The sequence below is a fragment of the Gorilla gorilla genome, chromosome 2, assembly GCF_029281585.2.
Source record: "Gorilla gorilla gorilla isolate KB3781 chromosome 2, NHGRI_mGorGor1-v2.1_pri, whole genome shotgun sequence".
NCBI classification, from domain to species: domain Eukaryota; kingdom Metazoa; phylum Chordata; class Mammalia; order Primates; family Hominidae; genus Gorilla; species Gorilla gorilla.
The window spans coordinates 133,961,477-133,975,130 of record NC_086017.1 but is presented as its reverse complement, the minus strand read 5'-3'; the positions used below and the strand labels follow the sequence as shown (position 1 = coordinate 133,975,130).

At 49.4% G+C, this 13,654-nt stretch overlaps 1 protein-coding gene across 1 annotated transcript in view; it reads right to left on the bottom strand.

Moving 5' to 3' along the window:
* The window catches only part of PDIA5 (protein disulfide isomerase family A member 5), a 94,983-nt gene that overhangs the window by 34,391 nt on the left and 46,938 nt on the right, over positions 1-13,654 (bottom strand). The window contains exons 8-10 of the mRNA XM_004036188.5: positions 11,198-11,265; positions 3,330-3,421; positions 3,144-3,215 (exon numbers count right to left, since the gene is read on the bottom strand). Coding sequence (XP_004036236.4) covers positions 3,144-3,215; positions 3,330-3,421; positions 11,198-11,265 — 232 coding nt within the window. The remainder of the gene's footprint in view (positions 1-3,143; positions 3,216-3,329; positions 3,422-11,197; positions 11,266-13,654) is intronic.

The window sequence follows — 13,654 nt, the reverse complement described above, 5'->3', positions numbered from 1 at the left end:
AGGCTCAGATAGGCCGAGAATGGATGTGAGATGCTTTGTAACTTTATAAAGTACTACCCAAATGCTCCTAGATATCATTTATCACCTAAATCATAAGAGTCATTCAAGCATGAATGGGGAACCTCAGAATGAGTCCAATGGGAGTGAGGAAATGCAAACACTGAAAGGAGAATTGCTGGGGCAGATTTGATGACTTGTATGTTCCCTTCTGATCTGCCTTCATGCAACTGATTTCATGAGCTCTGCAGTTTGGAGACAGCAATTGTTCCAGGCTCTCTAGGACTGGGAGGGTCACACAGTCAGACCCTCATCTAAGGGAGATGCATGTGCCATAGATGAGAAGATGCAACTCTAAGCATTACGAGTCCAGAAAACTTGGTGTTTGCTAATTCAGTTCACTTCTGGTTGGCATAAAGCTACACAGGCCAAAATGACCCTGCCCAAGATGGATCACTGCTTATGTACCCCTCCACCTGTCTGCTAGCCCAACTCAACAGTGACAGCTTCAAGTGGCCAATGAGATACGTGGCCATTAGGAACACAAAAGACACCAGTGCCACGATCAACACATCTACTCCAGAGCCCTCATACACTCAGACGCCAGGGGCTGACTCCCTGCCCTGCCTCACCTGGTGCCACCCTTCCCTGGTCCAACCACCAGAGTCACGCATTGAAGGGCAGGACCTAGGTCTTCTCTCCTAGGCATCTGAGAGACATTTGGAGAATTAGCTAGGCTGGCTTCACCCTCATCTTTGTATACTTGGCTGCACAGAAGCCCTGAGCAGCTAAGGGCCAATGGAGAAACCTAGAGAAGCAGGAAAGATGAGGTCACTACTGCCCACCAGGATATGAGGGGAAACTGGAAAAGGCTTAATCCATGTGGGACCGGGAAAACCCACATGCAGAGCTGGATCTATGTAGGGGAAATAATAACAATATGCTATCTTTGGGTAATAGGGTGGGGGAGGACTTTTTGTTTAACCACACTTTTAGGTTTTTCTATAATAAGCCTATCTTAGTTGAGTATCTCTGAAATCAGAAAAGACTTTAAAAAATTAAGCCAGCTGGTAGCAGAATGACATTGCTAGCTCTTGCAGAGGATAAGGCCGTTAACAAGAGCTCCTTCTCTCCCACAGCGGGGGATGGGGGGAAGTAGGAAGTGGGGATGGGGTACCCAGGACCAGAGTCTGGAGGCAGCTGTGGGGTGCAGGCCAGCCACAGCAATGCGGGTGGGGGAGCCGGGATGGGGTGTGCCGAGAGGAGAGGGGTGGGAGGATGGAGTAGGAGGCTCCAGCGGGGAGATAATAGCCTGTTTCAGAAACACCATTGGTGTGCTCCCTTTGTCTAGGGTTAGCAGGCAATTCTGAATACTTAAAAAAACACACACAAACCTTATCCTTCCAAAAAAGATATGAGGGTGTTTTGAAATCAGAAAAGGTTAGAGAAGGGAAGGGAAGCAGACAGATTTTATGCTCTGGTGACAAATGAGATTGCTATTTGTTGAGACCTTCTCCCAAAGCAGAATGAGATGTGTCTGGATAGAGGAGAGGACATGCTTATTATCAAATGAAAAAGGAAAACAGGAAAGCAAAGGCCCAGGTTAAGACAATGAACACATGATAATGGGCAGCAGCCTTCCCAGGCGGGGGCTGGAAATGAGGTAGCCGATGGGGACAGAGATGTGAGAATGCTTCCAAGAAATAAAAGACATGATGCAAACATATGCTAGCACTTGTGCCTTATCTCCCGAGAGTAGGCAGAAGAGAAGATGGAGATTCTCCACCTTTAGAAATCTAACAGTTAGTTTCATGTGCATTTTTTTCCTGGTACAAAACCCACCCTTCTTTCCCATTTTGAAAATACACATTTTCAACCTCCATATCTTGGATAACTAATTCTTTAACCCTGTGGTTTGCACACTGTGTTCCTAAGGTAATGATGTCAATAAATGTCCACTGTGCTGGCAGCCGAGGGGAGGGGCTCCGAGCAGAACTTGAGGAGGCTAAGTTGGACTGTCAGGGCTGCAGGGAGCTGGGTTGGTGGCGGGGATCCATCAGGGCCCTGCTACTGCTTACCGGCAGCACCACCCCTTTACTGTGCCTCAGGGACCTCATTCATAAAATGAAGAGAACGGTAACATCTTCCTTACAGTGCTGTTGTGAGGATTAAATGAGAATCCATGTAAAGTGCTTAGAACAGTGTTAGCCACAAAGGAGAGCCCAAAAGATGTTGGCTGTTGTTACTCCAGCACATATGCACAAATACTCATGAAGCAGCAGTGGCTGGTAAGTGCCAAACTCGTGACACACAGAGCGCAGCCTGAGTAGGGTGCGTGCTCAGTGAGGGTGGCCTGGGGAGGCTTCCAGAAGGGGACATCGTGAGCCTGTCGTGGAAGTGCTGGTGAGAAGTGGGAATGGGGTGATCTGGCAGGACAAAGCAGCAGGCCTAGCACAGGGGAGGCTCCAGGTAAGGAGGCAGGAGCCAACAGGGTGGTGGGATTTGGCCTTACAAGGATCTAATCATGTTATAAAACAGGGATCACAGGTTGCAATGAAGCAATGCCTGTGGGGGTGAACAGTAAAGCACTCAGCAAACCTAAGGCATTAGAATATTTCTTAGTACCTTTACAGCACCTAAGACAGTGCTGTGTTTGAAATAAGTGTTCAACTGACAATTCTATTTTCAGAGAGACCTGCAGTGGAACCTCTCTCAAACCTGGTAGCCTGGGTGAGAAATACCTCTATCCATCAGATAGATGTGTTGAGGAGAAACTTGATGCGAAATGTGGGAAGAATTCAGAAAGGCCCTGACTATTCCAGAAGAGCTGACAGGCTTAGGCAGCCCCTCCCCAATTCCAACCCATGGAGAAGGGAGGTAGGGGAGACAGACTCCACACCCAACACCCAGGCAGGTCTGATCATCACAGGCCAAAGTCACACCAAATCCCCATGGCTCCTGCAACCTAAATTCCCACAATCCCCACAGTGACCTAGACTCAAGCCAGAGACAGCTGTGTAGGCAGTACCACAATTCCCTTCCTCATTCTTTCCCCCAGCCTCCAGCCAGAGCCCTGCGACCCTCAGGCCCGGCAGATGCCCCGCCCTCTGGGTCCACACCCACTGACACACACACACCCCACTTACTTCTTCAGCCACTCCACAATGTCCTCAGCTGTGGACCCATAGTTGTCATACTGGAACAAGAACCGTCCTTTCCTGTGAAACGTGGAGAAACAACGTGGGCTCAGTCACGGATGCAAATGCCACCCTGAGATTATGGTCAATCACCAGGGAGGGAGGTGAGCTTTAGAAGGAAAGTGGGGGACGTACTCAAAATAGCAGATGGTGGGGAAGCCGCGCACGCTGTACTCCTCCTTGATGTTTTCAAATTCAGAGGAGTAGACATTCATCCCGGCCAGCACCTGGGAGGAAGCGGAGAAGAGCCGTGTGGAGCCTGTGCCCCACAGACACCCTCTAGTCCACACGCCATCTGTCCAGCTGCTGTCCCACCAGAAAGACATATGGGACAAAGCCCCACAGACTGATGTGCATCAGGGCTGCTGAGAAACAAGGCCAGTGAAGCCAGCCGGGAATCATGACCTGGCGCTGGAGAAGTCAGGCAGCTGGGCCGAGTGCTGCACTCCGCACGCCTGCTCCCTCTGCCTCCCTGCAGGAAGAACCACCCCAGAGCAAAACCAACGTTCTGAGGGTTGCGGAAGAAGCCGGGCCTTGCCATCAAGTTCACATTACTGTCAGAGAGGGGCCACTGCCAAGGATGTGTTATGCCTATTTCTCTGCTCATGTCAACTCGGGTTGTACTCTTTACTAGGCTATGGAAATAAGTGGCTTTCATACACCAATTCAGCTCTGTACAACGTCCTTAGACACCTTCCTGGATACCTCACGGTTTGCCCACCTAGGCTTGAGTGTGACGTTTTCAAACCTCACAGCTTATATGTGGCCAGGGAGGCCGTGTGGTTCTCATAACACAACATGAGAAACGAGGCACCTGCCTAACTCTCCTCCTTCCAGGCCGTGCTGTGTCTCTCCAGTGTTTCCTCCTGTTGGTGACCATTACCCACGGATCATCATCTCAGAATTCTGAACACATTCTGGCTCCAGGGGTCCACATGTCCACTATCCCTGAATCAGAAAGTATTTTAGTAGCTGGGTAACCGACGATGTAGCTAAATACTAAGACTGACTCAAATAAGGAATCCCCTAAAACTCCCTCTGCAGTGGCATGATCATAGCTCACTGCACCCTCTAACTCCTGGGCTCAAGCAATCCTCCGCCGTCAGCCTCCTGATTAGCTGGGACCACAGACGTGTGCCAGTATGTCCGGCTAGTATATTTTTCTTTTTGGTAGAGATGAGGTCTTGCTGTGTTGCCCAGGCTGGCTTCCAACTCCTGGGCTCAAGCGATCCTCCCACTTCAACCTCCCAAAGCACTGGAATTACAGGCATGAGCCAGCATGCCCAGCCAGGACTTTGAATCTGTTCTTACCAGAGAACACAGCTAGAATGGCCAGACACACAAAGGTTGTTCCACAAAGCAGAGTGGCATAGAAGCGAGGGAAAAGTAAGTAAAAAAAGCCAGCAGTAGTTACAGAAGCAGAGAGAAGAAACCCAGGAAGCTGAACTTTACTGAATAATACATAAGGACACAGAGAGAGAGGAAAATAAATAACCGTTTCAGTGGACAATAAATTGATTGCAAAGACAGCTTCCACTTATGAGTCATGTGACCTTGGGCAAGTCACTAATCCTCACTGAGGTCCCTTGCTGGAAGATGTGACCATCAAAGGGCTCTTTAGAGAACTAAATGAGATGAGAGGTTTTAGCACAAAACTGGAGCTCAGTAACTGTCATCTTCCTACCAAGTCTTCCTGGTGATGGGAGCCACTGTGCCTCTGGCCTCTCCATTCCTAGGGGCACCTGGATATCTTTCCAATTGTCTTAAGTCCCTAGCACAAGGCCTCACATACAGCAAGGACACAATAAATGCTCACTAAATTCACTGTTTTTTTTTTTCCTAGCCCATTTTAGGATGCAGCAAATAATACAGTAAGAATAAATTTGAATTTGAATTTACTTGAAGCCCTGGAACGCTCTATAAAAGTCATTCTGCTCATTTCCCAGACTGCTCCAGTGGCTTGTTCCAGTAATATTTGTCTTCTTTAAAAGTCCTTTTTTTTTTCTGCCTAATTGATCTCCCCAGTGTCAGTGCACATTCACCACAGATTAATCTTACACGTCCTCCTCGCTCATTACATCACTTCCCTGCACAAAACCTTCCAATTCCATTGAATATAGGCTAAAATCCAGCTCCATATTCAATGCCCATATGTTACCTATTTCATTTTTGAATCTTTCTTTCTTACAAAACTCTTCATTGTACACCTGTTAGGGTCTAGATTTTTTATTCTCCCAGGAACAAGACAGTCTGAGATGTCTGCACAGGAAGGAAGTTGGACCGTCTGCCTTCTCAGACATCTTGCTGAGTGCAGCAGCAACATGCAGTGGCTGGAAGCATGGACTCAGGATGCCTGGGTTTGAGTCCCAACTCCCCATGGGGTCGTGCATTTCCTTGAATGAGTCACAGTTGTCTCTGTGTCTCACTTTCCTCATCTGCAGCCACCTCATGTGGTTGTTCAGAAGATTCAATGAGATAATACAAGATAATCAATAACACAAAATGTATTAGCTATTTTTGTTACTAGGACTAGGAGGTGCTCTATTTCTGCCCACACTTCTGGAACACTCGCTGTTCTCTCCTGGCCCCCACTTGGTGCCTTCCAGTCTCCTTGCTGAGGCTGCCCATCCCCCGCCTCCTGGCGACCCTCCAGACTCACCCATCCCTTAAGGCAAATCAAACCTCACGTCTCTGGGCAGCCTTTTCAAACCACCTTTGCTTGGGGTGAGCTCTTAATTCTCCAAGTTTCTGTAGCACTTTTGTGCCATTTTGGGGGCATCTATTAGTTAATGAGGCAAAAATTTTTGAAAAACTACATACAAACACTTTCTGGAGTTAGAATTTGTGAAGTCAAATGAGGTGAAACACCTGGTCTCGGCCTGTGGAGAAGATAAGAACACAGCCTCCCTGCTCCCCACTGCCATCTGCATGCTTGGGGCCACTCAGCTGGCGTGACATGCTCTTCTGTGTGTTCAGCCCTGCTGCCAGGAACCATCACGGCAGCTTCTTAGCGTGGGCTGCATGTGAGCTTGCACTGAGAGGAGAGTAAGATTTCAACAGACGTCACGGGATGGGGAACTGGAGGCAAGGCAAAGAAAGATGTGGCCCAAGAAATGGAGCACATTTCCATCTAACTGGAAGGCAGGATACACAGAAAGGAGAAGACATGAAAGAAAAGGCTGAGTGAGTTGGCCAGGATCACTTTGGGAAAGGCTTGAAATACCTAACAAATCGGGACTGTATTCAGGAAGTGATGGAGAGCTCCCAAGGGTTTCTAAGTAAGAAAGCAACCCTCAAACCAGTTGCATCTCTCGAAGCAGAAAGGATGAGCTATGAGGGAATGCTGTGGTCGGGAGACAAGTCAGCAGCCTTTGGCCACCAGCTAGCATGGCCCACTGGAGCCTGGACAGGGCTGGTGGGCAGGGAGAGGATGAAGGGTGCATGAGGAAGATGCCTGATGATGCCTCAGTAAAGAGAGGTGGAGGTGCGGGGTGGGGAAAGAGCCTGGCCCCTGGGGAAAGGACTTAATGCAAAGTTCACAGTCTGCCAGATGGAAAGATACTGAATTTTTAGACATGCATTTGAGACACAAGGGAAAAAATCCAGACGGAGATGTGAAGCAAGCCATCTGACACGTGGCACTGGCACTTACGGGAAGGACTTGGGCTCCATGGAGCTACGTTTTGTTGAAGCTATGGACAGAGATGCGGTCACTGGAAGGCAGACTGTAATAAGACAAAACCTTGCTCCAATGTGTTAACAGGAAAGCGGAACCTTGGGAGCACCCCCATCTAGCCGGTGGAAGGAACGTGGTGCAGGGCAGCTGTAGGGAAGAGAGGGGATCAGTCATCTGTGTCTATGAGTGCTCTGTGGGGTACAGGGCTTCTTCTGCACAGCCCATTTGTTCCTCACCACAACCCAGTGAGGTGGGCAGGGTTGGCACTATCATCTCCATTTTACAGATGGAGAAATGGAGGCTCCAAGGCTAAGGAGCTTGGACCAAGATCTCCCAGCTGGTTAGCAAGAGCCAGCACTAGAGTCTGGTCTGTACAAATCTGTCGTCATGACGGTTCTATTTCATGGTGTTTATACCCAGACTGGTCCATCATGGCCGAGGTCCACCAAAGACTAGGCAAAGCTCAAAGGCTCAGTGCAGATGTCAATAACTGGCAAGGCTGGGAAGAGGCAGATGGAGACAGGGCTCATCCTGATGGCTGCTCTGAGATAGGGGGCAGCGTGGCTGCTAATGAGGATGTCAATTAGCAGGAGTAGATGGGACAGACGCGATGAGTCACCAGACGTCAATGACAGCACAGAAGAGGCAGCTGTAAGTTTGGAAATGGCAAAGGCTGTGCATCCCTGACCTGGCATGCCTTCCTTCCTAATGATATCATCAGGTTGAACACCTCCCAAAAAATCTGTAGAGGAGGAAGATTTTTGACCCTTGCCAGAGACAGAGCCAGCCAAAAAGGCTCAAAGATGACAGAGATGAAGAAGTGACAGAAGGCCCTAATCCAGCTGTGTTTCAGCAGCGAGGAGGGGGTGAACTTTGATTTCTGGGGAATAGCAGCCCATTTATTAGTCCCACCTCTTTTCTGTGTGTGAAGACAAAAAGCAATTGACACCTGTGGTCACTCAACCCCTCCAGCCAGGTCCCCAGTTTCTGGGGAGCTGCCCCTGCAGAGTAAGCCCTAGCCTCTAGGGGCCTCCTGCGTGGGTGATGCCTGCAGCGGCCAGGGCCCTTCCCTCTTTATGTAGCTGGGAAAGGGCTAGAACTTTCCAGAAGATGCTTTTCTAGGAAATGAAAGGGAAAATAGAACAAAACAAACCCCAAGCAAGAAAATATACAAACAAAGAAATGAGTTTACACAACCCAGATGTCTTAGGCCAAGGCAGCCAACACCTGGTCACAGCTTGACTTGCCCAGCTTTGCAGACAACGCCCCTGACTTTTCTGTAATGTTGAGGGAACTGGAATGGGTAACTTTTATAATTCTAGACCTGGGCCCAGGCAGAAGAAGCTGGAATTCATTTTTTCTTTTTTTTTAGAGACAGGATCTCACTCTGTTGCGCAGAGCATGGTGCAATCATAGCTCACTGCAGCCTTAAACTCCTGGGCTCAAGTGATCCTCCCACCTCAGCCTCCCAAGTAGCTAGCATTGACTACAGGTGTATGCCATTGCACCCAGCTAATTTTTAAAATTTTTTGTAGACATGGGGTTTCACTATGTTGCCCAGGCTGGTATCTAGCTCCTGGCCTCAAGTGATCCTCCCACTTTGGCCTCCCAAAGCACTGGGATTGCAGGCATGAACCACCATGCCCTGCTGGAAGCTTATATTCTGAACACGAGTGGTCTTTGCGGTTAACCTTATAACCTGTCCCACAAATGTCCTTCCCACTATGCTTCCGGCCTTAATAACAAATGCTCTGAATTCCTTTAAAAGAGAGGACCATCACTTTTAACATAGAGCTTAAAATAAAACATACCCCCAGGAGTGATGAGCAAAAAGCCTATTCATTCATCGGCATATACTGGATATCTACTGTGAGCTTAGCCCTGTGCTATGTGCTAAAGAAATAGACATGAACACAACTCCTGTGCCCAAGAAACTCACATATCATAATTAGTATCAAGTGCTGAACAAAGTGATCTGGAACAAAAGCAAAGATGAATGTATCTGGCTGTGCGTGACACGGACGAGCTCTGCGGCAGTGTGGGAGGGGGCCTAGAAGAATACTGAGTTTGGCAGTGGATGCAGCATTGGCTGAGAATGGCCCACGAGATGCACTGAGACTGGCATCAAGTTCTCTTCTGCTTCAGTGGGTCTGGCTGGAATAACTTGTGATCTGATTTGGAGCTGAGCTGTTTACCTTCCACAGCACAGAATTCGGGAAGTTGAGCTGAGCAGATTTCTAAGTGTATGCGGGTGTAGGCATAGAGAATACTGTGGGTAATTAAGTCTTTTCTCCAGGCTAAATAATCTCAAAATATGGTGTCTATTGAAGTCCCAATAATGTGAAGTGAAACTTCCCTGGGGTGATGTATGTGTGCCCCAAGGCCAAATGTCTCCAGGCAAGTTACTAAAAATTCATTAGTGAGAAGCAAGCAGGACCTCAGTGTCACCCCAGAATGAGGTCAAAAGAGAAAGCATTGGCGCTCTGCAGCCCCATCTTGCAGCTGGCGAGCAGGGCCGTCTCCATGCCCAGGTGCTGCCACTTAAACTTTTTAAGTTGACTTTGAGCTAATCACCACTTAATTTGATCCACAAAGATCATGATGCAGTTTCAGGACCTCAGGTCTCCCTTAATGGGGCTTTGGCCACACTATTGAGATGGCTCCTCTCGATAACCTTTCATGAAAGATGGATGGATTTTTCCACGCTCCCTAGAGCAGCCGGCAGCTGTTTTTATGTTGCCATTAAAACAAGACACTTCTGCTACTCGGGGTAAGTGCAAAAATGGATAAACAGATATCCAAAAGAATTAGAAGCAGGATCCCAAAGAGGTATTTGCACACCCATGTTCATTGCAGCATTATTAGCAACAGCCAAGAAAGCTAGAAGCAACTCATCAACAGATGAGTGTATGAAGAAAATGTGGTATGTACATAGAGTGGAATATAATTCAGCCCTAAAAAAAGAAGGAAATCCTATGACATGCTACATGGATGAACCTTGAGGATATAATGCTAAGCAAAATAAGCCAGTCACAGAAGGACAAATACTATAGATTCCACTCATAGGAGTAACTTAAAATAGTCAAAATCATAGAAATGGGCCTGGCTAGATGGCACACACCTGAAGTCCCAGCTATTCAGGAGGCTAAGACGGGAAGATCGGTTCAGCTCAGGAGCTCAAGTCCAACCTGGGCAACATAGTGAGACCCTGTCTCTAAAACAGACAGAATATATATATATATATATATATAAAATCATAGAAACAGAAAGTAGAAAGGCAGTTTATCAAGGTCAGGGGTGGGGTGGGAAGGCAGAATTCATATTTAGTGGGTACAGAATTTCAGTTTTGCAAAATGAAAAAGTTCTAGAGAAAGGTTGCACAACAGTGTAAATATACTTAATGCTACTGAACTGTACATTTAGAAATGGCTAAGATAGTCAATGTAATGTTATGTGTTTTTTACCACAGTGAAAAAATAATAGACACAAGGCAGAGAACAAAAAAGCCTGGCAGGGTGGGGGAACACAGAGGTACCAGGGAGCATTTGGTGACTGACCCTCGGCCCTTCTGTGTGAGGTCCATCCCCCCTCCCAGCTCTCTTCTCCCCCACAACACTCCAGGCTTCCCTCCTACCTCCCCGCCCCATCCCAGCTGCTCCTACTTCTCTGAAGGCCCGTTTCCTTAGTGGCTCCTCTTCCTCCTCCTGTAGAGGTGGGCATCCCTAGGACACATGTGTCTCCATTCTGCCTATCCTTCCCTACACTCCTTCTGGGAGAATGCCTGCATTCCCAGGTCTTTCGCTCCCCATCCAGCCCCACCTCCTCCTCCTCTGGTTCCCACCATTCTTCCCGCCCCACAGGAACCACAGAGCCTGGGAAGCCGGGACAGGCCTTTGCCTCTGTGAGCCCCCTTTATGCTTCTGGTCCACCCCTAAGGTCATCACACCCTCTTCTTTGCCACTGGGCTCCACAGCAGCTGCCTCAGCTCACTTCAGAGCCCAGCCCTCAAAATTCTGGACTCACGATGTTCCGACCTTGGTCCCTGGCCCCCTGACAATGCCACATGTGCATCTTGCTGGTGTCCTATTTCATCACTGGCCTTTGGCAGGTGTCAAACTCTCCTGGTCCCAGCAACTTGGTGGAGTTCTCAACCTTCACAGAGAACAGGTCTCTGAGCTCCATGCAAGGCTGCGATTCAGCAACGGCCCAGGCAGCAGGGTCAGTCATCCTCACCATTTCAAAACCTGCCCCCACCCCACCCCCGGCACCCTTCCTCCGCCAAGTCCAAGAGTGACCCAGCCCTGCCAGGCAATGGCGCCTCACTTACGGCGTGGCCCCGCAGCTGAGTCGCAGCCTTCTGGAAATGCGGCATCATCCTCTTGCACATGCTGCACCCTGGTCACAGGCAGGAGAGAGACCACATCCGGTTACAGGGATGGCTGAGCCCTTGCACCCTGCCCTGCCTCCCCATGGCCATCCTCTACCCAACAAGCACTTATCCAGCCTTGAGAAGCTCAGGACTATTCCAGACCCTGGGGACACAAAAGGAACAGGAGGTGGGCGTCTCGGCCCCCAAAGAGCTTATAGTATCAGTGGTGCAAAACAAGGCACTGCCCAGCAGCCACTCATAAATGTTGGACTGAAGAAACAAACATGACATGATGGGAGAAGAGCAGAGCCCAGAATACTTCAGCACTGATAATGAATTCAACAGAGATTCAGAAAACCAGAACAGGTGTCAAGAGAGCAACTGCTGCGCTCACAGCAAAAAGCCACCCCTCACTGCCCAGGCAGGGCCTGCAAATGAGCTGGAGTCAAACGCCATTATGAAGAAAAATGTGTGACCACGAATACAATCACTTTTGGGATGTCCATGCCTCCTTTCTCTTTCATTAACAAGGATAATTAAGCAATGACCAGAGGCAGGCTGACGGTGAACAGTGCTGGCTCTGGCCTGTGGGAAGAGCGTCGGGCCAGGAATCGGGATGCCATGCGTACTCTGATCTTCACTCAACTTGCTAAAGGCCTTGGAGAAGTCACCTCCTCTCTCTGGGCTGTTTCTTCTGGCAGATGAGGGGGGCTGGACCACACAACCTAAGGCCCCTTCCAGCTCTGACAGCAAAGGATTCTGTCTGCGATGGCCTTAGCTCAGCCCTCCGGGGCTCTGTGGTCTACCATGGTCACACTCCTCTCCTAGTGGTGAAGACCTGCAGCCTTGATAGGGGGCCTTGAACTCCTGGACTTAAGCGACCAGGAAGGCCAGGTCCCAAACATCCACTAAAACTTTAGAGTGACCTTAAACTCCTTCCCTCAAACCAGAGCAGACCACGTTTCAGCACTGATCCCACAGGACATGAGCAGTTTCCTCAGACAGCAGTGATTCTGAAGTGCCAGGCTATTACCCTTTCTGACTGCCTCTCTGCTACAAAACAGGGCTTAAGATGCATCTGAAGAGCACAGAACCAAAGCTGCCTGGAACCATGTGTCAGGCTGATCTCAGCTTGGCACAGCGGGCACAGGGTCCATGTGGCGACAGGCAGCCCAGCTCCAATCCATGCTTAGCTGACGCCTAGACAGGCCGTGAAGCCAGAAGGCCAACATTCCTTCTGGGCCACCAGAACCTCCCCAGCACCAAGCCTACAGGACAAGATGCAGACACAGGACATTTAGCCATGAGGCTCCAAAAATGCCCCACAGCCCCCTCCTGACATTCCTGTCTGACAGATGGACTCACACACACCCCAGTATGTGAACCCTGGGCTTAAGTTCTGCCATCAGTCCTGGCAGGAGAAAAGGAGCTGTTTCGAGGCCAGCCTGCAGCGCGAGCCCGCCGAATCTGCCCTCAGAAGATAAGAGGCACCTCTCCTCAGGACCTGCCACCTCAGTGCGAACACCATCAATGGCATGACGGAAGGAATATGACACTTGTCAGGGGCATTGTTTCCACTGTGGGGATTCAGAAAGAGGAGAACAGAAGCAGGAACAACGCTCAGGGGGAAATGCACCGGGTGGAAAACAGGAGGCTGCAGATGGCGCAGAGGAAGGAGCTCAGCTCTGGGAAGAACGAGGCTGAGACCGAGGTCTGTATCTCCCCATAACTCCCACTGGCTGGGTGATCTTGGGCAAGTGGCCTGGGCTCTCCAAGCCTCGGCTTCCCTAGCTGTGCAGTGGGGATAGGTGCCCTGCAGGTGTTAGATAGAGCCGGGGAACATTCAGTGCCTGAAGAGACATCTTAGTCCAATGCCAGGATTTGGGGGGGGTGCTTCCCAGTCCATGGTGGGGGAAACACTTCCACTGAGGGAAGAGGATGTCGCTGCACTCCCCAGGAGGGAAAATAAGGGGGGACACCTGCAGCCTTTCACTTATTCTTCACTCAGTGACTTGAGTCTGACACCCACTGGGCCACATTCATCTATCAAGAACTTTATTTACTATCTGTCTCCACAGTGTGGCCTCTCTCTTCCTGTTTTGCCTGTTTGCAGCCTGCAGCAACAACACCCTGAAACAGAGGATAAGTCGGCCAGTTGTCCCTGTGGGCAGGGCCAGTGGTGCTGAGTGGAGAAGTTATTGGTTGGGGAGAGGTGATGCAGGAGGAGTAGGAAACCACAGGCCAAGCCAGTTTCCAATTTAACTTTACCAAAAATAGGGCTGGCCCTGTGATTCCTGAGTTTATCTTCCAGCTGATTCCACTGGGAGGCAGGGGGAGAGGTAAGACTAATTATCATTCTCAAACCTCAAAAGTCAGAGTAGTCAGCCTTTTTATTTTCTTATTAATTCAGTGAGC